General features: G+C 38.5%; 1 protein-coding gene across 8 annotated transcripts in view; it reads right to left on the reverse strand.

Annotated features, from left to right (window-relative positions):
* Positions 1-26,887, reverse strand: part of ptprsa (protein tyrosine phosphatase receptor type Sa) — a 199,558-nt gene that overhangs the window by 86,399 nt on the left and 86,272 nt on the right. For all 8 annotated transcript variants that reach the window (XM_088313263.1, XM_088313262.1, XM_088313260.1 and 5 more), the window contains 3 exons: positions 21,174-21,379; positions 11,590-11,735; positions 9,187-9,328 (listed from right to left, as the gene is read on the reverse strand). In XM_088313263.1, the coding sequence (XP_088169389.1) occupies positions 9,187-9,328; positions 11,590-11,735; positions 21,174-21,270 (385 nt within the window). In that variant the 5' untranslated portion in view covers positions 21,271-21,379. The remainder of the gene's footprint in view (positions 1-9,186; positions 9,329-11,589; positions 11,736-21,173; positions 21,380-26,887) is intronic.

Below are 26,887 nucleotides of genomic sequence, written 5' to 3' on the forward strand. Positions count from 1 at the left end.
AGGCTAGATGTAAGGGGTCACGGGGTTACTCTGCTTGAGCAGGAATTATATAAAATTGATGACGAAAGCTCAGAAGTCAGTCACCTTGAGTTAGAGGATCCCTTTCACTTATCTTGCTCCATCAGTACTGCTTTTTCGGTTACTTCATCCTCCGCCTGTTTTCCTTCCACTCGTCTTATGTCTCCAATGTTAGCTTCCAATCACACGTGACTGCAGCATTACAGGTTACAAGGATCAATGAATGTGGGTGCCATAAACTATCATCAGTCGTAGTAACCGTAACTTTTTTGGAGCTATCAGTCGAAGACAACAAATACATCAGTTAAAGCTATTCTGGCTTCATGAGGACCAAAGTATTGGGAAGGCCCAAAGGGGGATCATATTTCTGCATAAAATTGTGTATTTTGGTGAAAAGACTGTGCAAGATGTGTTTTTTATCATTCTGTTACTTTGTGAAGTATTATTAGGTCTTGTAATAATTACAAATAATGAATATAAACTCACAACTAGGCATACTGCTCCAAACTGAACAGACCTGAAATGAATAGTGACCAGTTCCATTTATCTGAACTCATAACACATTTTATAACACCACTAGTCCCATATGAAGAGAAATATCCTGATCTTAAAATAGCAATAACAGCCTCAAATTGAAAGTAATACACCTTTTTAAAAATCACACACTTGTTTGTGGCAAATAAAACACTTTGTGGCACTAACTGGTAAAAATGGAGAAAACAGGATCTAATTCACAAAGCACGCGCAGATGATGAAAGGCTTTAGTAACTGCACTGCCAACAGAAATGTGTCTTGGTGGTATTCACATGTATTTAAATGAGATAATATGCATATAATTGGTAGAAAAATTGCCCACCTCTACTACACTAACATCAGCGCTAATAGTCGCACCCAGTTTGAGTGAAGCAAATAATGTCTACAGAAAGCTAGGGTAAAATTGGTACGACTCTGTGGGAGCCTGCTCGTGGCAGCAGTCGCTCGGAGCAAGGCATGCTCTTGAGTGAATATGTAGAGGGAAAAACGATTGTATTTTCTGCCTGGAGTTTGAAGAATGGTTTTGCACCAGTCTAAAACACTTAATGTAAAAAAATAAAATTAAAAAAAAGGGCACATTGGTTAATTTTAGAAAACTACGACCAGTCGTTTTGAACGTGCACATCTCTACATATGCCCACATTAATCTAGATATCAAAATGGCTGACCGCCCATGCTGAGGAGGCACTGGAGGCATGTCTCAATTTCACCCGCAAGGTTTGTGTTTGTACAGATGATAATCTTATTAAGAAGGATGATTTCATTTTGATTTTGCATTGCGGTTTTAATCCAATTTTAACTGCTTTGACACCTGAACTCCCCATCAGGGGACCAGTGGGGGATATTTTATCATATTCCAATGATACTCAAAAGAGCTTCCATGTAGTCCCACTCTTCTACCCTCTGGTGGGCTTCACCTCTCACTTTGCTTGGCTCAAACCATTATTATTGAATTTCGCTCCCACTGGGCTTTGACTGAGCTACTGATCCCTGTGACCACAGCAGCATCAAACTTCACAGAGCACATCCAAAGAGTCAAAAAGTCAAGTACATGGACAGCATTGATATTTTGGGAGAGCATATTTTGCAGATGAACTATTCCCACAGACTTGTCAGTGCAAATCACATCAAATTACATACAATAAAACAGATTACTGCTGATAACCGGACTGAAATAAGCTTAACTTCTATTTTTTTTATTATGTTTTATTGGAAAGCTAATCATTTTCATACTCATTGTGCATACATTATTTCAAACTTGCTTGGATTGACTTCACTTAAAAAATAAAAATGGAGAATAGTAAACGTGTCATTCCAACGACAAAAAAAAGAGAAAAGAGGCACTTAACACAAATTTCACTCGAAGATTATAGTTACGATAAAGGTCTCAGCTGTGATGTATCCGAATAATATTGTAAACCCACTACTCCAATAGCACCTTTTAATTTTCTTGAATGCATAGTCCTTCATTTAATTCTGACCTTTTTTTTTTAATACCTATCTTGTTGCCAATCGGTCCATTCAATATATTATCTAGGTGGTATTCGGACTAGCAGACATTGAAAAAGGTACAATTTTAGTTGGAAGTACATTTATCCCAAAAGACGCTCGGGCGGAAACATGAACTAAGCATCTTCCATCTGTGAGCATCTTAAAGGGCCATGGTTTAAAACCAGCAACAGAAGGTGTTTCGGCAGTGAAACAGCTAGTTATTTAATGCACATCCCAAACTGTGTTGTTTGTTTTTTGAACAGCAACCATACACATGTACCGTATGGCCCAATCCCAGATTGCCAATGGTTGACTTTGAGCTGTTTCCTGGGCCACGGCAGAGTTGGAGAGGCAATTGCTTGCGTCCAACACATCTTCAAGATTTAGAGAGGATGTACAAAATAAATCTGACCACACTGTACGTAGAAAAGACACGGCTAAACGCTTAACATCCTTGTGTCAAGGTTCCCAAAGTGTTGTGGAGTTTCTAGTTGAGTTAAGAACCCTTGCCGTAGAGGTTGAATTCAATGACGAGGCATTCCAGGAAGTACTGCGCCACACTCTCAATTAATCTGTCAAGGATAAGTTGGCTTCCCGAGATAAACCTGCTATAGTGTTGCGACTTGTAAACCTTTCCATAAATGTTGGTTGATTGACTTCTCAGAGACGAAGCATAATCACAATGGACAACTGGACCCAGGCCAAATAATTTGTCATCAACGGCCAGCCATAGACCCACTCATCATTCACCGGAATTGTTTCAAGACCGCCCATTTCTGAAGTTGTCATGCCGATGTGGCTGGGTCACACAGAGCTGCCTTCATAGGAGATGCAGTTGCAGATATCACATCTGTTTATTAAAACATTTCGCCAAAGGAACGAGAACCTATGGAGAAGTAGAACTCACAGTCTTTTGCCTACCGCCTTGACCCTACTCCGTGGAATTTATATATTTGTATTTACTTATTTACCAACTTGTCTGCATTAAGGAGAAAGATGAGCTCAAGAGAGCTCATATACACTATTAGGTCATCACAGCCATTCCTGGTCGAGGTAAATTATGTCCTCTGAAATATAATAAAGACGTTTGTTTTTGTCTACCAGGATGATGTTCTGAATTTCGCGATCACTTCTACAGATGCTTCGCAAAGAAGGACAGCTACGTTGTTTCTCAGCTTACTGCTCTCACTTCCCCGAGGATTTCTTTCGACTGGTCTGAGGAGGCCGACTCTAGTGTCGGTTTTCATCTGCTCCTGTCCTTATTCATCCTGAGCATTCAAGTCAGTTCATTGTGGAGGTGCAGACCTCTGAGGTATACGTGCAGCCTGTCTGTTTGTTCCCAAATGGAATGGGCTGACATTTCCTGCTTGACTTGCCATTCTCTGATTCATAAATCACTAGCCATTCTTTGTCAATGATTCTAGTTGCAGATAATGGAGATTAAACACTCTGTCTTCCATCACCACTGGTGCCACAAAAAATACATCCACTAAGCCCAGCTCAGTATTCCTCTGCGCGTCACCCATCCTCAGCCACTTGCGGTCCAACAACGCCCTGGATTTTGACCAAGTCATGGATTTGCCAAATCCACCCACTTTATGACCCATGTCATATTTCCATCTGCGACTGAAACTTTAAATTTTTTGTTTCAACACGTTTTCCATTTTCATGGCATCCCCGTCTTTCAGAAACTTACGGACCTCTGCATATTCCCTTTGTTTTTAAGGCTCCATCAGTCAAGCTCACTCTACGCCATGCCGAGACCATCCAGAGTAAATTTTCCACAAATGAAACCATTGTTGATGATACCTTCAGTGTTTTGGACACATTCCTATACTTTTTTGATTCACCCTTGGCTTCGGCTTAACATACATTCACATTAAATTATCTTTAAGTACGTGAAAAGTTCTTTATTTTTCCGGCAAAACCTTCTGATCTTTCTCAGAATCAGCTTTGGGTCAACCATTTCTTTACCAGTGGTTTTTCACGCTCATGTTAGCGTGTTAGCTTAAGTGGATATTTCTTAGTCTTTCTCCCTTCCTCCATCTTAAATAAGAGGTGACGCCTCACACCTTTTGTGTTTTGACTGGATGGTATTCTCCGTTTGTATAAGTGTATTTATTTATTTCAGATGGTTCTGTCAGGAGCGTAGTTATCATGCTGCCATCACAACAGAGTCCCGACTGGAAGTCAGTCACTTTGATTCTATCATGGTACGGTGACATAATAGACACATGGAACACAGTGCTTTCCAAGCAAAAAGGGGAAGTTGGCAGCACTATTGCTGGAGATACTCAGGCTGTATGTACACCATAAATTATTAAATATTGTCATCAACTTCCTCTCTGCTCTCTCTTATGTTTTTGAATAAAAGCAGTATGTGGAAGGACAAGACTTAGATGTCTTGCTGATTTAGCCGAGTTTATTTTTCACTGGTTCTTTTAACACAAATGCAGGTACACAGAATAAAACATCTATTCACAAAGGCTGTAGGCATGATTATTTGCACTGTCTACAAACAATAACCAGGTCTTTCTCGCTCATGCATAATGTGGACACACGCGCACTCACACACCCAAATTCTCCATGATGTGCCTAATTTATTTTTACGAGCAATCCAGCACAATACCGAGCAGTCACATTGGGCATTACGAGCGTTACCAAGACATGCAACACGTCCTACAAATAGGAGTGCACTGTGCGTGACTGTTATTGAGACCTCTACATATCCAGTCCCGTTTTATTGTATTGTATCATTACTGCATTTTGGTAAATTAATGTGAAAATGATTTTGTTGTGACTCATGAACACAAAGAAATAAAGGTGTAAAACATCCATCCATCCATTATCCAAACTGCTTCTCTTCACAAAGATCATGGGGGTGCCGGAGCCTATCCCAACTGTCTTCGGGCAGGAGGTAGACCCAGGACTAGTCGTCAGCCAATCGCAGGGAACAGACTCTCACACTCAGGGAAAATTTAGAGCATTCAATTAACCAACCAGGCATGTTTTTGGAATGTTAGAGGAAACTGGAGTACCCGCAGGAAACCCACGGAGGCACAGGAAGAACATGCAAAATCCACACAGGACCCTGGAGCCCTGTATTGTGGCACAGACGACCGAACCACCGTATTGTCAGGAGTAAAAAAATAAATGCTGTAATTAATTACTAAAATAATGACCACAACCCCATGTCAATATTGGGGAAATAAACACCTTTATATGGCAGATTATGGTTTTGACAAAATAGAATAGTTTATTTACCAGCACTTTCAAAATCCACTTGCCAAATTGTGAGCCTTAAAAACAAACCTAACAATACAAAATATGCATACACAGTATGCTGACAAAAATATATTTACCTGTTCCTATTCCACCCAATGGGAAATTACTCTACTCAGGAGGAGGAGGGAGGCTAAAAATATATTTAAGGAATCAGTGCGGTGGATAAAAACCAGGCTTGGAACTTGGCATGCAGCGAGAAACAGCTTTGGAAAGACTTTAGAGAGACTGTGATGAGAGATATATATATATATATATATATATATATATATATATATATATATATATATATATATATATATATATATATATATATATATATATATATATATATATATATATATATATATATATATATATATATATATATACACATCTTTCAACCACAGCCTCTGCTCCCTGAGATGTTTTGGCAAACTTCTTTCATACAGTAGCAATCAGGAGGCTACAGGCTGCAGCACACTCCAAGAAGAAAACTCCCATTTCGAACAGCAGGAGCTGACAGTATGGGAAGTGGAAAAGTTACCATACTCCTGACACTCTTACAAGAAAAAAAAGGCAACAAATCCCATAACAAAGCAATAACGATGTTCCTCTTCGAGAAAAAACACAGCTCAAACAGCATGTTCAGTCAGCTCTCAAGAGTACGCCTCGTTCGCTTGTCGGCCCTCCTTCCAATAACTCCCAGAGGACTATGTGCAGCCAGATGGCCGGTATCTTGGCTATTCAGCTAAGGTTTTAGGATAGCCAAGGCAGCATCACAGGCAAAGATAATTAAATTTGCCCTTGCCGCATGCAGACAAACGCAGAGGGGTCACTGAAACTCAAGTGTTACTAGTCACTTCATAGTATATATATATATATATATATATATATATATATATATATATATATATATATATATATATATATAAACTTGTTGATTGTCTCATCACATCTGCCCGATAAAAATACCGAACACACCACAGTGGGCCAGTGAAACTGTCCGAGTTCGCCCTCATACAAAAGAAGTCTTTTACGTAGTCTTTAGCAATGCAATCTTTTGCCATAACTGTCCGCATGCGACGAGTGAATAAAGTGTAAAAAGTAGGGCTTCCTAGAGCAACAATTGCTGAGTTTTGTCGGTGGATCCTGGCAGCGTAGAGTAGTGTCAACAAAGCCACTCTTACCAACGGATTTCAAAAGGCTCATCCTCAAATTTGCCTCATGACGTAACGGACACCAGCGACAACTAAAGAGAGGCTCGGAAGGAGTTTTGGGGCCGTTGAAGTGGCCTTTTTCCGGTTTAGTGCGCATGAGGAGGAAGGTAATGACAGCAATCAATGGATTTTATGGGAGCCTACTGTGTAACTCGCCATCTTCTGCGGTGTTTGGGGAAGAAAACATATTTACCAGCATTTAATTTTTTTTTTTTTCCATCCATCTCTAAGACCTCTTTCTTTGCAAATATGAATGTTATAACGCAGAGACCAACGGCTAATAATACTAAGCGGCCAATGTATGTACAGACTGGTTTTTATGGCTAAATCTGCTTTCGAATACCCAGCCAAACCAGCCATCTTGACATCCCAGAACACAGCCGCTTCCTTTAATGTCGATGCGTCCCATGCGACTTGTCCCATAATCCACTTGCCCATGTTCCAAGTGGCAATATTATTTTTTTTCCACCTCACCTATTCCACAATGGCCCCTTTGTCCCCCTTCATCTCCATCCAAATCCTCGTTTTATTTTTCTGTCTGTTGCTCATCTGGTTCGCTCCACTTCCACCCCTCATCGCCTTGGTCTGATTGCAGCAAAACTTTATTTTTACCTCCTTCTTCACCATTGCTTCCCGAGATGCCTCATTTCATCAGCCTTCTTAATATTGTGCTTTTTTTTTTGTTATCCATCTTTCACAACTGACAGTTTTCCTTTGCTGTATTTTCATTGTGCAAAAACAGAAAATTGACCAAATAAAAAGGACAATAAAACCCTCTGAGATAAGTGAACCTAAAACGACAGGCGGTAAAATAGTTTTTTTTTTTCAGGTCCCGTACTGAGACGGACCATAGACCCCAGTTCTGCTGTGAAGAGTATCTGATTTTAAAGAATATATATATATATATATATATATATATATATATATATATTTTTTTTTTTTTTTTTCTTTTCTTTTTAGCGTGGTGGCAAGCCTTGCCTAAACCTCCCCACACGCATCCCACCTCATCCCTCTTACAGCCAGCAGGGCCTACCATGTGCATTGTCAGCCAACTATAGCTCTGCTTCATCCAGTCCATGGCAGATGGTAGCAGGAGAGAACAGATAGGACGTGGGGTGTGTGTGTGCGTGTGCGTGAGTGTGCGTGGGTCTGTATGTGTGTTTGTGTGAGAGAAGAAAATCTGCGTGACCATCCGTTATCTTCCTCTCAGAGCATATGGTAGAACTTAAAAAGAAAACTAACACCTATAGGAGGCAAAAGCAAACCTGAGATTTCCGGTACCTGATAATATCATCATCGTGTCCATCAACATCTTTCTGCTCACAGACACTATTTATGGCCTTCTATGATTGGACAGCGGATTATTATCTCAGAACTGGAAAAATGATTAATGGCCTTCTTTACAACAGTTTCTTTGTTATTTTTCTTAAGTTAGGTTAAACAGTAAAATATGTCTTTTTTCTTATGACAGTATTCAAAAAGAAGCTTCAAATATTCGTATTATTTCTCAATGATGTCCGAATAATGTATAAAATGATTAGCCTTTACTAATGAAGAGAATATTGCTATTTTTTTGTGATACAAGCTAGTTTAATGAATGATGATGATGATTATTATTATTGTGAACCCTGTTTATCTAAAAAATCATTAAAAGGGAAGTCAACCCCCCAAATAATTTGCAATAATATGTTCAATATGCTTTCATTAGTCTAAACAACACATTCTGATTAGTATTGTGTTTGTGAAATATGAGTTAAGCAGCTAACTGCACCTCTGTTTAGCCATCTATGGAGGCGGCCATTTTGTCACTTCTGTCGACTAAAAATGACATCACAGATGTTCAGGGCTCAGGTAATAACCAATCACGGCTCATCTGTTTTCTGAAGCTGTGCCATGATTGGTTGTTATATGAGCCCTGAGCAGCTGTGATGTCATTTTCAGTCAACGGCAAGTGACAAAATGGCCGCCCCCTGAGATGCTAAAAATAAGTGGATTTTGCTGCTTGGCTCCTTCCACAAAAACAACATTAATCAGAATGCCATGTATCTACTAGAGAAGGAACTGAAAATATTTTATTGCAAATACATTTTAAGGGTGACCTCCCCTTTAAAATACAGTTTTATTGGCAAGAAAGAATATTTCCATTTAAAGCACTTGATAGGTTTAATTAGTATTGCTTATGTTTTGTTCTTGATCAAACACATTTTCCTCTTGAAAAAGGTAATTGAACATGTCCGGCTTTACATGGGACAGTATGATTTTAATTTACAAAAACATTACCAATACATGCTGATCAACAAAAGACTCCCAGCCTTCAGTTAACCTAAATGGCTTCTTCCAGTATATTGATTAGTTTACAATCAATTAACACAGTACAGTCTAGTTGCAAAATGTGTCAAATCGGAATGTGAGTTTTACTCCCCAAAACGCTCTAATGAGAAGTCGTAATCATTTGCAACCATATGACGTCTGGTCACATTTGGAATATTGTTCAATATGTGATCAGCCAAATAAAAATTTGCCTCCCTCTGCGACAAATGTACAATAAAAACTTGCAGGGTAAGATATCATCATAACAACACTGCAAGTGCTCACTGATGTGCACTTTGTGATTTATTGTGTAGTTTCCCCTCTGCACACTCTTTCATACTGCAGGACTCACCTCGGATGATCGACAGCTTGGCATTGACTGTGATCTCGCCCTCGCTGTTCTCAGCCACGCATTCATAGATGTTCTCGTCACGCGGTGCACGGAGAGGCTGAATTCGGAGCACGGCGCCAGCACCCTCGTCAAATTCAATGTTCTGTTGGGCGAAAGTTAATCATTGTTCGACAAATGAGTAGTTTGAAAGTCAAAGAAAAACACTTTAGAATCAGAAAGTCTGAATGTTTGAATGAGTGAGGGCAGTTCTGCATTACTTAACAGCAGTGACGTCTTTGACCTTCCATTATGAGTCAGTCAACCAAACTTAAAACGCTTTCATTGCTAGCCATTTTCAAAAGATATATTGAGTGACAGCCAATTTAGAGCTTTCTGACTATAAATCACAGAAGCTTGTGCTTTTTTTGTAAACACAGAAACTACCACATGAATGATTAGACTTCTTTTATCACACACAGCCAAAGAACGGTTTATTTCTCGCTTATTCCATTTTTTTATTAATCAACAGTAGAATATGAGCTGGTTTCCTCCAAAATACCTATTTTGGCCCCATAAAATGCAGAAAACACCTTTTGTGAAAATATATATTTTATGCATATAACAGTGACATTTATGCCCCTAATCTTTTCTTTAGTAACGCCTCAAATGAAAACCAACATCAGCAATGAAAATGTGCTTTTGACAGCAAAATAATGTTTTTACAGCATAACGATTTTGTATTTGACAAACTTAAAGTATTTGCACGTTATTTTGTAGTAGTAGCAATATTTAGTAGTGTGTGTGCGTGCACCGTGTCATACGTGTGTGTAAGTGTATGTGTGTGTGTTTGTGTATAAACATCATCACTTCTACTTCTAAACTTTAAACACTGCACATCATCTTTTCTTCCTTTTGTGACATTCATTGTAGAAGATTTAAGATTTTGATCAATGACCGCCAACTTAAAACGGTAAAAATTCCAGTGATCCTCATTGTTTTTTATACACAGTGAGCTCATTCCAAAGAAACCATCTTGCCATTTGATGGTTTTCATTTTCCATATTAATGATCAAACTAGAGTTGGCCAAGTCTTTTCCGCTCCCATTCCCATAAAAAAACATAATGCAATTTACGTTGACAGCGCTCCTCGTTATGATTAATTGCCATAGATGGCATTCAAAGAGGTAAAACAGAAAGTGCCCACTTAACTGCTAACATAATCAATTAATATTAATTTATTTATTCGCCTAAAAACTATACATCACAATAAAGTTGGCACGTATTGTATTACTACACTGTAATGTATCTTGCGTAATAGCACAACTCAGCCCTATTCACGGTCAGGTAGAATCCGTGCCTTATATAAGGAAGGTTTTAGATCCTTAAGTATTCTTTGGATTTTTATGCTAGCAGCTCTTTTTCAAACATATCTTTTTCTCGAGCTTTAATGGCTGACAGGTTGAGATGGTCATTCAGAAAGTCCATCTGACAGCAAACTCAGCCTATTTATCCAAAGGCGCGTTATCATTGAAGCAAAGAGGAGCTTCCTGCGGAAATCTTTAGGTTGAAGCAAAACTTCAAGATTTAAATATGTGTCTTGAGCAGCCTGCTGCTCCATTGCTGCCTGTCTCAGGGCTGAGCAGCTAATTAGGCAAAAACACTGCAGAGCAGAGCATCCCGATCAATATCAAAGCATATGTCTTGAGGCTGGAAACAGTAGGAAAAAAATAATAATACTTCAAAAACCCTTGCAATATATTTTTTTACAGCATGCTCAGAGAGCTAAGTGTCCATTTTCGCAAGCCGCGTCATGCTCTTGGCTTTGTTTTGCACTTAACATGCAGCAAAAGAGGAGAGCACAACTTTTTATTTTGTCTCCCCGATGATGTTGTCATTTCTTGTGTTTTTAGCTCTCTCTCATGTGCTTCCCTTGACGCTGCAGCATATGTACGCCTTTCTCTGCCTGCTGCAGTTGTCTTTTTAATTAAACCATACTGAGCATCAATCTAGAGTTTTGTTGGTGCCGTACAGGAGGCCTGCTTAAATCGGAACAACAGATATAGCAAATAACGTGCCTAAGGTACAGTGGCAAAGAAACGGCTGAATTAGGTTAGCACGGGGTTTAGCAAGTATGACATCAGTCCTTCAAGTGTAGAGAGGTGTGCGTGATGAACATGAAATAGCATTTTTAAGAGGAGAAAATGGGACCTCAAAACGGTGCTATCCAAACAATATAAAAAGACTAGAGTGTTTGCAGGCAGATCATGTCTTGTTTAGAATCACTGTCCTGACTAAGCTGCTACGGATTGAGAGTTGTCAGAAGGAATGTGAAGTAGTGATATTTCCTTTTCCAGTCAATAGTGTAGTGTTGTGAGGTATCAGAGGCAGTCCCAAAGCAAAAAAAGTCTCTGCCAATTGACTCACCTCTATACGCTGGGAGTTGACCTTCTTGCCTTTCTTATTCCAGCTAACCCTTGGCTTGGGGTCACCTGTCGCCTGGCAGACAAAGGACACTACACCCCCGGAGACACCTATCTGGTCAACAGGGACTTTTGTAAACCGTGGTGGTGCTGTCGAGAAGGAAGGGAAGAGGAAACATGAGCACAATTGCTTTAACATCAAATGTCGAATGTGCCAACACGAGTCAACTTGTCATAAAAAAAGGAATTATACAAGAAACATAATCCCCAGATGGAGAAGGAACCCTAACATGATCCATGGTAGAACTGTGACTTAAGTTGTTCAAAATAGCATTTTTGAGTAGGCGGCAGTTACAATAAAATGACATATGGAATGATCATTACTTTAACATGGAAAAGGTAAGAATGGAAAACACATTCCATTCTGCAATTTAAGCGCACTGTTTCATAGAAGGCAAGAGTTATGGTTGCTGTAGTTTTTTTTTATGAAAAAGGGCATAGGTAGTACTTTAGAACCTACAAAAATTTGCTTTGATAACAATTTGTCTAAATTTCTATATTTAAAAAAAAAAAATGTCAAGAACATGATTGGAGTAGATTTATTACCGTATTCTATGTAAGAGGATACAAAGAATTCTGCAAAAGGTTCAATTGCACAATGTAAGCACTAGACTATAAATGTTTTTTTAATGAGATGCGGTTAAACCTCTAAGTGATATTTTTGTGCTGATTCCGAATCTTCCCTTGTTTTTTTTCTCGAGCACATCATGTTCATAGAATAATAATAATATAATAGCAATAATAAAATGTGTAATAAAGTAAAATATTCAGGAATATTTACGAATGAAGTGTTCGGAATTAATTTCTGAAACATCATAGCTGTAAACTACCATGCATGGCAAAATCCGTATTCTGCAAGCTTTAACTGGTCAAACTTAAATAACTCAAAAAATTGATGTGCTAGAAAAAAAAGGAAAGTTTTTTATTTTTTAATTTTTATAAAATCTTTATAAAAAATATGGTTTGGGTCATCTCTGATTGCCGTTATTCAATGTTCATTTACAGTAAAGGTGCTGAGATGATTATCTTAGTGAATAATAATCATCAACAATTTGAAGCACTTCATCTTGATCAAGAAAAAGGAGACATTTTTCTCAGATTCACACAAGATATTCTTCTCCATTCGACAAAGAGAATTTTAAAACACGGCAATGTGTATTGTAATGAAGGTAACCAAAACTCTACAGCTTCACCAAAACATGAAAGGAAAATTACATTTCATTTGGAAAATTTGTTTCCCACAATGCTACTAATACCTTGGATAATGTTTGTCCAAAATAAGCCTCAGTGTACATTCAATCTTGATCGGCATACAGCGCGAGAGAGAGAGAGAGAGAGAGAGAGAAAGAGGGACAAAAGTGTCCTTGGCAAGATGATACATTTGATTTATAGAGATGTGTGGTGATCAAACGGCAAGCACAAAACGTCAAGTTAATAATTAAGGGGTAGGAGGCCGACACCAGTCTCCAGGCACTCTTAACCACATGAAGGAGAGTCCCTGCATTTATTATTTGGTAAAGGGACTTAGGGGGCACCATATGCAAAGTTAATCCCCTTGCACTTGAATACCACCCAGAACAGCTATGATGTAAGCGTTAGTGTAAGATACTTAAGTATGATTGGATGGATTTAACTAGCAATTAATATTGGTGCTGAAGATTTTTTGTTGGGTGGAGAAAACAGCAAGGATGCCCGACTCACCGTTTCTAACACAGAGCGGAGGTGGCACACTTAGCTTCTGCCATCCCCTCTTGTGTTTCGATCCTGTGTTGTCATGTGACAAAGTAGCGCAAATAACCAAGCCCGTTCGTTCAACAAATGGTGGCTTCTTTTTTGACTAAAGACTTAGAGGATTGTTTAGATGTTTACACTTTATTATTATATTGTCTCAATTGTATTTTCAGAAAGAAAAAAATGAAATGCACTGAAAGGGAGATTTTATTTTTTGTATTGCATTCCCTGAACACACATTGTTTTTGAAACTATTCATTATGAAGTGATAATATTGAACATCTTTATTTTAGTAGAAATAGCAATAAAGGGACATTTCTTTAAATACATTTTTGCATGTAGTTTCTCAACGGGACCTGGGACAAAAGAATTATCCTTTCCCCTGATTACTTGGTGTACTTTCTTTATTTCTCAGACAACAATTGGGGAAAATAATTTTGGGGTTTGGGTTTGAACTAGCCAATAATAAAAAGGAAACGGCACAAAAACATTGAAAGGTGATGAAAATCACTTAAGTGCTAGCAATTTGATGATGCATCTACCTTTATTCTTGAAAAGGATCACTGAAATGTGTTAAGTATCTCTTCGGCTATTACAATGGCAGACTGCTCACTCTATTCTCAGTGACTATTTTTTTTAACCATTCAGAAAACGTAACAGTTTAACACCCAGTGGAGTTATTTAAAAATAAAATAATCATAAATCGATGACCATCAACAAAAATAACAATTTAAAACTATCCATTCTCAAGGAGGCAAGAGTAAAAAATACACCGACAGTACACGCATGACAGTGTGCATTTAGCTGCTGACGTATTCAGGGCAGTTTGAACTGTTCTTTCTTATTCACATTTCTCAGCAAAGACTTAAAATAATAATAATAATAACTTCACCTGCACGTCTTCGTCTTCTCATTAGTCGCTTCACTGATTCCATGAAGTCATTACATTAAATTCCTAGCAATCAATGTTTTTTTTTCCCCATGAACTTCTGTTTTAGACAATTACAGTACTTGGGTTTCTCCGGTGTTATTACTTGAGCTCTTCAGTACATTATACTCCCCCCCCCCCCCCCACACACACACATTTTGTCTCTTTCGCTGTTGTTGTCAACACTGACAGACAGTTTTCATGAACTTCTTTCAGGATCGTTTCCTTTTGTAAGTTTAATACAAGGACAAAATCACTGAGCAAATATCCACCCGGCTCACTTTTTACTACCAATGCATTTGATGTAATGTTGTTTGCTTGGAGTATCTCAAGGAAAGGTCTCCCTCCACTTTGTTACTATGGATGACATTCAAAGGGGAATTGTACCGAGTTATATTGGTGTTCTGACCAAAGTCGTCCTTTACAAAACTACTTCGATAAGACCACACAACTTGGCTTTATCTGCTTGGCAGGGGTAGACAGCCTGAGCCAAAATAGCCAGTCACGGGGGGCTCCTATACCCTTTCAAGTCCCTGATAATAGAACACATCAACGCAAACACTGCTGGCTAGCATGAGCAGCAAAACTCACACTGAGCGCACAGACGCTTGTTTCGCTAATACAGCTACCACCTGCTACCGGCTGCTACCTCTGTTGGACCCGATAAGACAAAATAGACTGGCAATATGATTGTATAATAGAGGGGAGTGAAAGCTCCACAGATAAATATGAGAAAGCTCCATTTTCACTACTTTACTGTTATTTGATAGGATGGTGTGGCGAGAGAAACGAGGGCGTCTTTATTGACTAATGCAGTAATAGACGGAGGAAAGCTTCTTTGGTCATAAATGGTAGCCATTACCCACTGAATTAGCGAAATGGATGGCAGAATGACACAAAGCCCTTCTGTGATTTGCAGAAAGAGGCAGAGAAATTGGCACAGTACAAAAAGATCTTTTTTTTTTTTTTTTTTTTACCTCTTAATGTTTGAATTGAACAGAGTGCTATTAGATGTAACACTTCAAACACTTAATCCTCTGGGTGTTACTTTGGGCAAAAATGATGAGGAGTGACAATTTGTTGCGACGTCTTTGTGCACTCCATACATAAGAGCTCAACTTGTGTAACCTATGCTATCAGCGTTCTTTTTATTTTGATTTATTGACACGCGTTTCAGATGACCTGATAATTATATAGAACTAAACATGGTTATATTGCATTAAGTCCGAACTGAAGGCCCAGATCTGAAATGCACCACCCGCCACTTCATACTGTTGCATGCAAACACACACGCACACACACACACACACCAAACCATCAATCAAAGCCAATTCACACAGGCTGCCTGGGTAAGCGCCGTCACTATAGCAACCAGGCCTTTACTTTAAACCATTGCTTGTCTTGTCAGTAGGTTTTCACACACAATCACTCACATTCACCCAACAAAGGCCAAACAACTTGAACTATCTGGAGTTTTTTTTTTTTTTTTGCCGCTTGTTTTAGATGGAGTTTGAGTGAGTGAGAGAAAGACAAATACAGATCTTTTTCTGAGCAAACAGAGCAGAATTGTGCCATTAACATGGTTTCGATCAGAAATAAGATCAGGCAGTTTCGGTCAATGCAAAAGCAGAAGGTCAACCTTTTCTACACTTGGGCGTACTAGTGGATGCTAGCTGATGAGGCTAGAGGAGACATAGATACTTTATATTATACTGTACACTGGTGAGGTGTGTTATCGCCAAAGTTTGTTTTTTCAGTAAGCAAGCATGAGCTGAATGTGTTTTTGAATGTAATGCATGTCATTTTTTTGGACTATTTTGTGCAAATTACTTCCAGCCTTAGTGACGCAAACCAGAACGATCTACATTTCAAAACATTAAATTAAGCCTGTTTAAAAAAAAAATCACAGAAATCAGAAGTCAACTTTATCCTAGTTCCCCCCACCAAAAAAGTTCTCAAAACACAAGTGTGAATGGAGCCAACAAGTTGACTAACATGATAAAAAAAAAAAAAAAACGCAAAACACATTTAATGGTTTGTAGTGTAAAAGGGATACCATATGGACTTGGAAAATCCTTTGCCCATTGCATCATACAGTGTATCATGAATGTCAACTGCTCTGCAAACTAACTTTTGGGAATATTTAGATCACAAGGGACATGCGGCGGGATGTGGAAATGTCTGAAATAAGTATTGATACCAAGATGTGGAGCGTTATGGGTACGAAGCAGCATTTCTACAAAGACTTGCATTCTTGTAATATGCATAAATTGGTCCCATTGAAACTGAAAAAAAGCGGTGGGGTCGAGATGTTTAGCATGAGCGTGCACCGCTGAGAATTATTTAGCTGAATGGAAATGAATAGCATTAATTTGGTGGCAATAAAAAAAATAAAGATCTCAAGATTTAACTAATTTCCGCTTTGGCTCGAAGAAGAGAAGGGGCTACAAAAACAACAAATATTGTTTACAAGACACACTCTAGGTAGTAGAAAAATTTACGACTCAGAAAATAAAATGAAAAGAATATATATATTTTTTTAAAAGAGGCAGTGATGTAGGGACATTAAACAAATGACTGAATAAATCTCGAGCTAAAACATGGAAAAAATGTGTAAAATAAAACTAAAATACTCTTGACAAAATGTCAACCAAAAAAAAACATTTTTTATTGATCAACTGATTTTTAAGAATTCTATTAAAAGTCTGGAGTTCATTCTTGAAAAATCACATCTTGAGAGTCAAAATGGAATGTGCTACATAGAAGTTCGCTCAAGGTCATTTATTCAAATGCCCACCCCAAGTATTCTTTTGCTTTCTTAAATTAGTAGCTTAAAAGGAAAAGGACCACTGGCTTTATTTACACGTGGGTGAGCACAGGAACAAGTTCTATGCATTTCTTCAAAAAAGAAAATTGTAATGGCATCGCGCTACAAGGCCTAACCAATGCCGATTATGGTGTAATGTTTTAAAGTGTCGCTGTGATTGCACACTCTTCTCATTTGTTATTTGTTTCCCTGTGATGGCTGCTTGGCTGTGGGTGCCCTGTCATGATGTGTTGGCTCATCTGAATACGGTTACTGCTTTTGTGTTGTAGGAGGAGATGGCGGTCCTCTGTCAGGTGTTGGCACAAGAAGAGTGATTTGCATTTTGATGTAAGATGTAGTTTTTTTGTTTTTTTAATTCCAAATATGTTAGTGTTTATTAACCCATTATTATGGGTTAATTGCTCCACCTCCCAAAAATAGGAAAAATGTGTTATTTATCTGCAATGGAGTCATTCATCTGAATTAAGGGGCAAGCTGCTGGTTTTGTTTCCACTTGTAATTCTGTAAGAGTATTTTGCTCATAATTTCTCATCTTAAAGATCGAATCTAAAAGTCTCACCATGGTATTGATTTGCTTTGTTACGGTGGAAATTTTCCAATAACAGCACAAAAATAAATGAAGAAATAAATGAGACATGAGCCACAACCAAGGTCACCACATTCAACTTCTTTGTTGATGAATAATATATATATGTATATATATATACACACACACACACACACACGCACACCCCCATACACTTATTACACCTTTTATTTCACACAAGTAAAACTGTTTGCAAATCTGACCTTTTGGGAGCTCAACCTGAATCCCTCAATGGTTTGTGTTCAAATGTTGATGCTCCAATCCATATAAACAGGATATTCGTTACATATTACTGTCAAAATGTTTTCACGCCATGTGCCTATTTGATGTGCTGTCTAGGTTTTATGGTCTTGAGCAGCACCACTCAGTGCTTGTTTATTCTTTAAACATTCTAAATTATTTAACTGGGGCCAAAGAAAAGGTTTCCAAACTGTTGCCATCTTCCAAGAATGCAAAGAGTGCCAAGAGACTTCTTGGCGCATGGCTTCCTGCCTGGGTCTAAATAAAAGATGAACCTGTTTTCTTCCTATTTTACAGAGGAACAAAAACTGTAGATTATAGCAAATTATCAGGGCCAATCACACAACAGCTGGGCACATCTCAATTGAATTTGACACAATTTGTCACTAACACATGAATTAAGTAGAAAAGATAATGTGTGAAAGAATGAATGATTGGCAGCGAATAAAGGCAAGAAACAAAGAAGAAGCTATCAAGACAGGGACAAGAAAACAAGCAATGCACTAAGTTTTTTTTTTTCCGCTTTTGTTATTTTCAAAATCATTCAAGTGTGGCTCTGCGCCCAGTGGAGTCTTTAATGCCAAAACTACCACAGTTTTTTGTATGCCCTAGTTAGCGTACCATTTTGTTTTTTTGCCATAATTTTGTCAAACGTTCTGTGCATGGCATACATGAAACATTTTTTTTTTTTTGTGTGCCCCCTCAAAGATTCAAAAAAAGTCCCAAGTGTCGGCCTTTTGATAAAGAAGGAAAGATTGTTAAATAACAAAGTAGGAAAATGGCAGATTAACCTGAATGAGATTAACCTCACCTTCTTGTTGTCTTTCACACGCCATCAAAAGTTTTCAATAAAGGTAAAAGTGACTTTTAAAGCTTGTTTGCCCATTTTGTTAGTCGTATATATTAATTTCACATTGTTTTCTGCATGGTAAACTACAGTTATTCTTTATAAATATTTTGTTGGGTGTCTGGAACAGAATAATTGGATTTACATTATTCAAATATCGCTTCTGTTTGCGTAAGATTTTGGTTAAAAGCAGACATTTTTAAACGGTTTATTCACAAATGTATGTGTATGTATGCATTTATGTGTATAGACATATTTATGTGTCTACACGTATACTTGTCTCTCATCCTCCTCATTACTTGTTGTTGAATAATGCATAGCAATGTTGTATATACCACAGGACTATGACAATAAATATCTTCCAAGTATCCCCAGTATTCTAGAAGCACCTACAGAAATTAAATACATTAATGCACCTACATATGATGGAAGGTTTTGTTATGTGGATTTACTGCCCCATCGTTCTTTCTCTTTTGATTAAAAGGTCTCCATTTCACTGTGATTTATGGACATGAATGGTGAGAAAGGAAGGCCAGGGGAAGATTGACATGCTTTTAGTGGGCTGTTTCCAAAACAATGTCACGTCCACTGTGTGTATTTCATGGTGTTTCAGGGTGGTGTTCAAGTAAACGAAAAAAGTCAACAAAATTATGACAGCACGGTTATGGAAAAAATTCAGAGGAAAGACTAGGAAGAAATGTGAACAGTTAAAAAAAAATAATAAATAAATAAATAAATAATAATAATAATAAATTATATATATATATATATATATATATATATATATATATATATATATATACACATATATATATACAGAGAGAGAGAGAGAGCAAGAGAGAAACTTTTCTTTAAAGTGGACTGAAAAAAAGGAATAGTTCACCCTTGGCAAATGCCAAATAGGAAGAAAAGACATTGGCTTGTCACCTGTTTGCATGCAATTTGGGATATTTTCCACCAGCTGAGCAAAAACACTGCACAATCATGTGACCAGACTCCGTAAACCTCCATGCAAAAGGAAGACAGCTACAACTCTGTTGCAGCATGACCACATTCGATTCCACCTCAGTTGGGTTTAGGTGCCCATGAAGGTCGTGCACTTATTTTGTATGTATTTATTAGATTTTTTTTTTCTTATGCCAAACAACTTTCCCTTCATCATGAATTTGAATCATATTTCGATTGGTTTGAATACACAAAGCACAAGTACAAATGCTTTGTAATGTTATTTTTTGTTCAACTCCCACTTGCATCCACCCATTCATATTTTTCCCACGTACACAATTAAGAAAATTAAATGTCATCACAAAAACTTGATGTCCTAATTTACATATCCTATGCAAATGTTTTCATGTAAAGTGGACTTGCACACCAACACATTCAAACAGATATACGGTACAAAAATATATATCACACAAGCAAAGCATTAACAAACAATGAACACTCCCCCAACATTGTCATCACTCCTGTTCTGTTTGCAGAGCCTCCCCTTTGTTTCCCTTTGTAATGCCGTTTTGAACCCATCTTAATGGAAAAATGATGCCGAATAAATCTGAAGCAGGAGTTGACAGGGCGGAATACGACTGATGTCCCTCTAATATTGAAATGGGAGAATTAACCCTTCATATTGATGTCATCCTCAAAGATTTCTTTTTGTTCTGGAGTGATTGACTGACAGACTCTAATGGTCAGTGTCATGGAAAAAAATTGTCCCAAGTTGGGTTTGTTCATTTGAAGAGTAAATGGTCATTCAAAGGACACGTTTTTTTCATGAGAAGTTGATTTCCGTGGTGTCAGTTGCCAAGCCCCCTTTGAAAATAAAACAATTAGAATATAATTATACAGATACAGCAGACTATAGGGAGTGGAACTATAGGCTGCTCTTCGACTCGCACAAATGTTTGTCATTAGAAAAAAAAATAGGATAAATTATTTTGATTCAGGCTACGGAACTCATCGCCAGCAAATTTATTTTATGTGACGTCAATATTGTATTGGTAATATTAATTTTAATTCAAGCATCTACCATTCGGTCATAGAGAAAACTTGACCTTGATGAAAATCATTTTAGCGTTGTAATTTTTGTCATAACTTTTTAAGCCAAATAAAAGGGCAGCATAACTTTCACACAATGTAAAATGTCACTTACGATTTTCTTTATCAATCCTTTAATTCATTGATAACTGAACCATGAGATTTTTTTCAATATGATTTGCTAACAGAGAGAAAAGAATGCCATCAACAGAAAGAAGTTAAATCCACGGCATGACTATGTTGGGCCCCATGCAAACCAACCAAATACCTGATCAGAGTTCAACACCTGTCGACAAGTTTCATTCAGAAAGTTGCGGAATTAAACTGGTACTTACATAAGGCGTGTGAGCCAGTGAGCAGCAGTGACAGCAGCAGAGTGGCAAGAGGCAGCAGGAGTGGAAAAGGGAGATGAGCAGCACACCTTGTGGCCATCTTGTTTCCAGTGGGCGTGTATGACGGGTGGGGCAGGGATAGGGCTGGAGAGCCGAGGCCCCAACAGCACGGGGACGATTGAGTTCTGCTGGCAGGATGGTTTGGCACTCTTCAAGAAGAAACAGACACAAAGAGCCAATGTCAAAATGATGCTTTTTTTTTTTCAAGATTGAAGAGTTCTAAATTCTTGAAAAGACAGTTCTTATGGCATTTCCTGACATTTTACAATGTGGTAATGATTTTCTACCACGTAATACCTTCTGCCATTGAACTTTTTAATGCATGAACACTGTAGAGCAGTGGTCTTCAATCCTATTCCTCGAGGGCCGGTGTCCTGCCCGTTTTCCAGCTTTCCCTGCTGCAACACACCTGAACGATCGTTATCTACCTTTTGTAGACCTTGCTGATTATCTGATCATTTGAATCAGCTGTGTTGCAGTTGGGAGAATTGGAAAACCTACAGGATACCGGCCCTCGAGGAACAGGATTGAGGACCTCTGCTGTCGAGGAATAGAGCACAATTTCCTGAAAAGAGTAGGCGTCTTTTAAAAATGCAGCTTAGCTTTCAACACAATAGCCCACACGCGACCAACATGCCGCGCATCCAGAGTTCTATTACTTTGCCTGGCAGGTAAAGGAAGTCATTGGTAACGACTAAAGGGAATACAGACAGATGACAAGAGCAATTGTCTAGGTGACTTACAGAGTGATGTGCTTTTTTGTTCTCTCAGTAAACAATGTTGGAGGTAGAGGAAACATTGCCATGCCTGAGGGAGATTACTCCATCCGTGCACAGAGGATGGCCAGGGTTATGATTTATGGACTTCTCCGTAGGGCATGCTTTTTTTATCTGCACCTCAGCTCGCTATACAAACTTCACAACACAATTACAACACCTATTGTTGTTGAACGTGCAAACCCAACATAACCTAAGGCGATGTGTGGGATTCAGTTTAACGCTGGCTCTGCATGACTCTCTTTATGGCAGTTCAACGCTCGACTAAAAACCAAGCGAAAGAGATAAGGCAGAAGATATGTTTACTTAGAGGAGCATTGTTTTCAATCTTTATAAAGGTTCCTCGGTATAACATGTCTGCGACATTCACAATACACCAAGACGATCAAGGATTAAAGCATTTCTTAGTCCTCTTTTTGAGGCTGAAATTTTGAGGGGGCTGTCTTGTCTCATGCAAGTGTGCCACTGCTCACCCCACATCGCTTCTACTGTAAAGTGTGCAGAAGTCACGTTAAAAGGAGCGGCGTGCCTATTTTAACAACGTTATGACTATGTTGCCATCATAATCCAAACTCATCTGATGACTCGAGTTGAAAAAAGCGACTACAGACAAATCTAGTGACTGATTCTGGTTTAATTTGAGATTTCAGGAGACTCTGAGGCTCCCTCCTATCGGGTGAGAAGAAGATATTCATCTTATTATACACAGCCACGCTTAGGTGACATCATCGCCGGCTGATTTTCCCTTGTGGAGGCAGCACTTCCACCGCCAAATTACATTCATCGATTGACGTACAGATCCATGCTGACAAAAAAAAGGCATGCTTTCTGCCACATAGCCTTCTCGTGCTGTATGAAGGAACGCTATATAGTTTTGAAATTCCAGAAATGGTTACAGGCAACATTTTTCGTGTATATATAATTTGGAGGCAGTCACCTCCACACAATTTCAGGCTCCCTCCAGCTCCAAAACTCCTAACATCATTAAAACCAAACCACTCGTTGGGTGTCATTTTTATCTGCAATTGCAGTATTAAATTGCACTAACTAGGGCAGCGTTACACCAGAAACAGCTGGAAGTCCCTCCTACAATTAAGAAACCTGCTGTGAATTATGTAATTACATTCATGTTGGTCAAGTTCGTCGATTTTCCAACACGTAAATATTGCTTCGTGAGTAATTCAGCACGGTATGTTTTTCGGCTACTCAGAGACGCCTTGTACAATAAGTAAGTGATCAAAGCAAACCCGGATACAATTAAAAGGTGGGTTCGGCAACTTGTCGACTTACCACCCCCAAAAACGGACCATGAAACACCAGTCTAGAGCAATTACAGCAAGAATGACAGCATCATTTTCATTGAGTGATGGCAGTCGCCTGTTGCTAAGCACTCTCATTTTGACACGGCCAAGCTATAAATTAAAGCACTTTCCGTTTTCAATACGGATTCTAATGTGTTTGATAACTGAGATTGAGGCATGCGGCAGAACGACAAGGAAGTGGAAACTTGTATCCTCCAATTTATACGAAACGGAGACATCAGATAGAGTAGATTTAGCAGATAAACAGGCGGATCATTCCGACGGTTTACCGTGGTAGGACAGTCGTAAAACTCGGATTTTCAATTGAATTTCACAGCACGCTATGTGCTCCTGCTGTTTATGTTCTGCCTTCAGCCATTGCTGCTACATACATTTTTTTGAGCACAGTACAGTATATTGACTTCAAATATTATTATTTTTTTACATCAACCAATGATCCATTTTCTTGTTATAGAAAATGGATCATTGTCTGGCGACAAGAAGAATAATGTTTGACAATATACTGATTAATTTTTTTTAGTCCGATGCAGACTGCATTAAAAAAAATAAAAATAAATAAAAAAAATCGATGACTATGTGAATCCATGGGTGCAGAACCAAGAGCATGAAGGGGTCCACTGTATAAGATTTCTAAATATATCTCCCTCATCAAAACACTCATCTTTCCAATCCCTCATGTTCGTTTTTCCTACTCCCTCATTTCCTCCCTGTGCTTCCTCCTCCTTCAAACTCATGCATACTAAACTATGCTTGCATTGCAGATGTGCAGCCCAGAATCACATGAATTTGCATGGAACTGCAGGACTATTATGTAAATGGTCCAGTATACCTCCCAGCATCATTCTTTCGTTCCCATCCAGTACATCCTGCAAAATCTGGATCAGGGTAACTTGATATGGGGCACACCTGTCATTAGCTGCTATGGATAGGGAAGCCCCACAGGAGGCAGAATAGCTTACGCAACAAAAACACCCATTGCTGAAGGATGCCTGGAGCATTTACATTTTAAGTGTAACTTACATCAAGGGCAAGCTGCTCCGCATTCATATGTAGCAGGTGGAATGGTAAATCAGAAAGATTCTAATCTTGAGAGGAAAATTACAAGCAAAGATGGGCAAAAAGCAAAGCAAAAAATGGAGTTAAAAGAAGGTTTGAGAATTTTTAACAACTCGATACTTGCCTTGCTAGTCCAATTGTTTTCTGATGTTGAGAGAAGCTAAATACAATAGTAATAGATGACAGTGTGGGAGCAAAAACAATGCTTGCATTGCTTGCTACGGCCTCAAATGAGGACTCCTTTTTAAATGAAGGTTTGTTTTGGCAAGGGGAATCGAAACACGGTGACCTTATAACGAGAATGCAAAATTCCCAGACTTGGAAACCTCTCATGGGAGTTGCTTTCCCACAAGCCTCTGCCCTTCACCGTTCCCAAATTTATGACCCCGGCAAATATTGTATGTATGTTGACCATTTGTTAGTCCCGCAGGATTCTTCGGGGGATAATTTGTGTTGCTTCGAAAGGAGGCTTTGGTAAATAAATTAGAAAGGGCATTTTTCATTTTATTTTGGGTGCTGACATTCTAATGCATTTCGTTAGAACAACGGTGGGGCAAATGGAAGTTTGTTTTTGAAATGTTGCCTTGTAAAGCACGTAAATAACAGAATGTTGTAAAACTGTCACATTTTCAGCTGTCTTTACAGCCTTTTTAAAATTTTGCATTTAACTGAAGGTTTAAGAAATATGGATATAAAATCTCGTGTGTCAGGGCTGAAATATTATCAAAATCACTGAACTGCATTTAATACTCAAGTGAAAATAAAATGTATTAATTTATTTTCAACAGTTTTTGTCTTCATTTCAAAGCATTTTTTTTTGTTTTAACTTTTGGTTTGTTTTTTGATCCATTGAAATATCAGCTTTGATGTGTTGCAATATCAACGTAAACCTCCCAGTGCCTCAGACTCAGGATTGCTGGCCGATGCCAAATCAGCTCGATCTAAATGTCTGCTCATTTTATGTTCGGAATCTGAACCAATGAAATTTCAGATTCAATACCCAGAGCCAACTAGAGGGTTTCGATTGATGCCAGCATTGTTCAGTCCTCTGATTTTTTCAAAGTGACTCGTTTGGGATTCCTGTACTTTTTGTACAAGAGAGAATGACGAACGTAAAATTCAAATTAATTTTCAACGAAACACAAAGCTAGGTAACAAGCGCTCTCCTTTTTTGATTCATATCGGGAAAAAAATCGTACAGAGTAAAACCATGTTTAAGTTACAGCCAAATAAACCAAAAGCCCTTCTACCTTCTGTCTTGCTCTCTCTCCCTCCACCAGTCCGTCCATCTTTCCGTAATCTATCCAATTTTACTATGACTGACCGATAAAAGCAAGTGGCTTCTAGTGCTGTATGGAATTGTTTTTTAAACAAGTTTTGTTTAGTTTGTACCGTGCAAAAGTTACCGCAATGTTTTTTTTTTTAAATGTTGCTCACAAGAAATACACCAAATTAAAAAAAATATATACAAAAAATCGTGAAAAAAAAGAAAAAATTAACATGTTGTGAAAGCTAATCAAAAGTAACAACATTAAAAAAAATTACCGTAAAATAAAAACGAACTAAATAATCCAAAATGTGTACAGCCCTGACTTGCAGTTAACACCCAAACTTGGGAGGCTTTGGTCAAAATCCACCTTAGATAAGACCAGCAGCCGTCGGGGTCATGCTGTGGGCAGGTGTGCAGATTGGCATCTGGGAGGCATGGCTCTTGGGCTGACCTCCTAAATGCAGACTTTATTGCCTGGCCATTTTGTTTACCACTAAGGGGTGACACCTTGCTCCAAGAGAAAATGAACGCACACATGCTGTTTGCTTTCTGCCTCTCCTCATTTGCAGCCGTGGCCAATGATCACTCGGGTCAAAGGACACTGGTGGCATTGTCCATGATGACAATGAAACCGGGCCAATGTGAGTTAGGGAAAGGGAGGTCGGGAGGGATGCTTTAATATATAGAAGGAAGGTAATGAATTTCAACAGTTGGGAACTGAAAAGGGAAGGTGAGACGGGTGCGAGACAGTCCTTGACACTAAAGATATAGTTGATTGGATTGGATGTTTGCGAGCGTGCGTGTGTGCGTGCGTGTGTGTGTAAGTGTAGCTGTAGGTGTGGCATCATCATCTGGCCTTCTGCCAACAGACTCAGACAAGCATCACACCAACTGTCCCAACGCTTGTTGAGCGCCCTTTAAAAATTGCCACAGGAGACGGAAAGAAGTGTTTGAAGGGCAGTTGGGAAAGTTGTGGAAGCATGGCTCATATTCACTCTGGAAATGAATGTGGGGAAGAGAGAAGGAGATTATTTGAAGAGACTGAGGGGGAAGAGGAAAGAAAAATGTGGCTGACTCCATCGTGAAGAAATAGTTCCTCTGGTAGGGATTTTTTTCTTTTGGAAAAAATTTCGTCCCAAAATAAAAATAAACAAAAAACAACAAAGGACCATGGTATATTACAAGTCAGACTTAATATTAGATGAAACTCATTGTTTTAATTGGTGATACTTG

This window comes from Idiotropiscis lumnitzeri, chromosome 13 (genome assembly GCF_059441095.1).
Source record: "Idiotropiscis lumnitzeri isolate Australia: NSW breed Sydney's pygmy pipehorse chromosome 13, RoL_Ilum_1.0, whole genome shotgun sequence".
In the NCBI taxonomy this organism is placed as follows: domain Eukaryota; kingdom Metazoa; phylum Chordata; class Actinopteri; order Syngnathiformes; family Syngnathidae; genus Idiotropiscis; species Idiotropiscis lumnitzeri.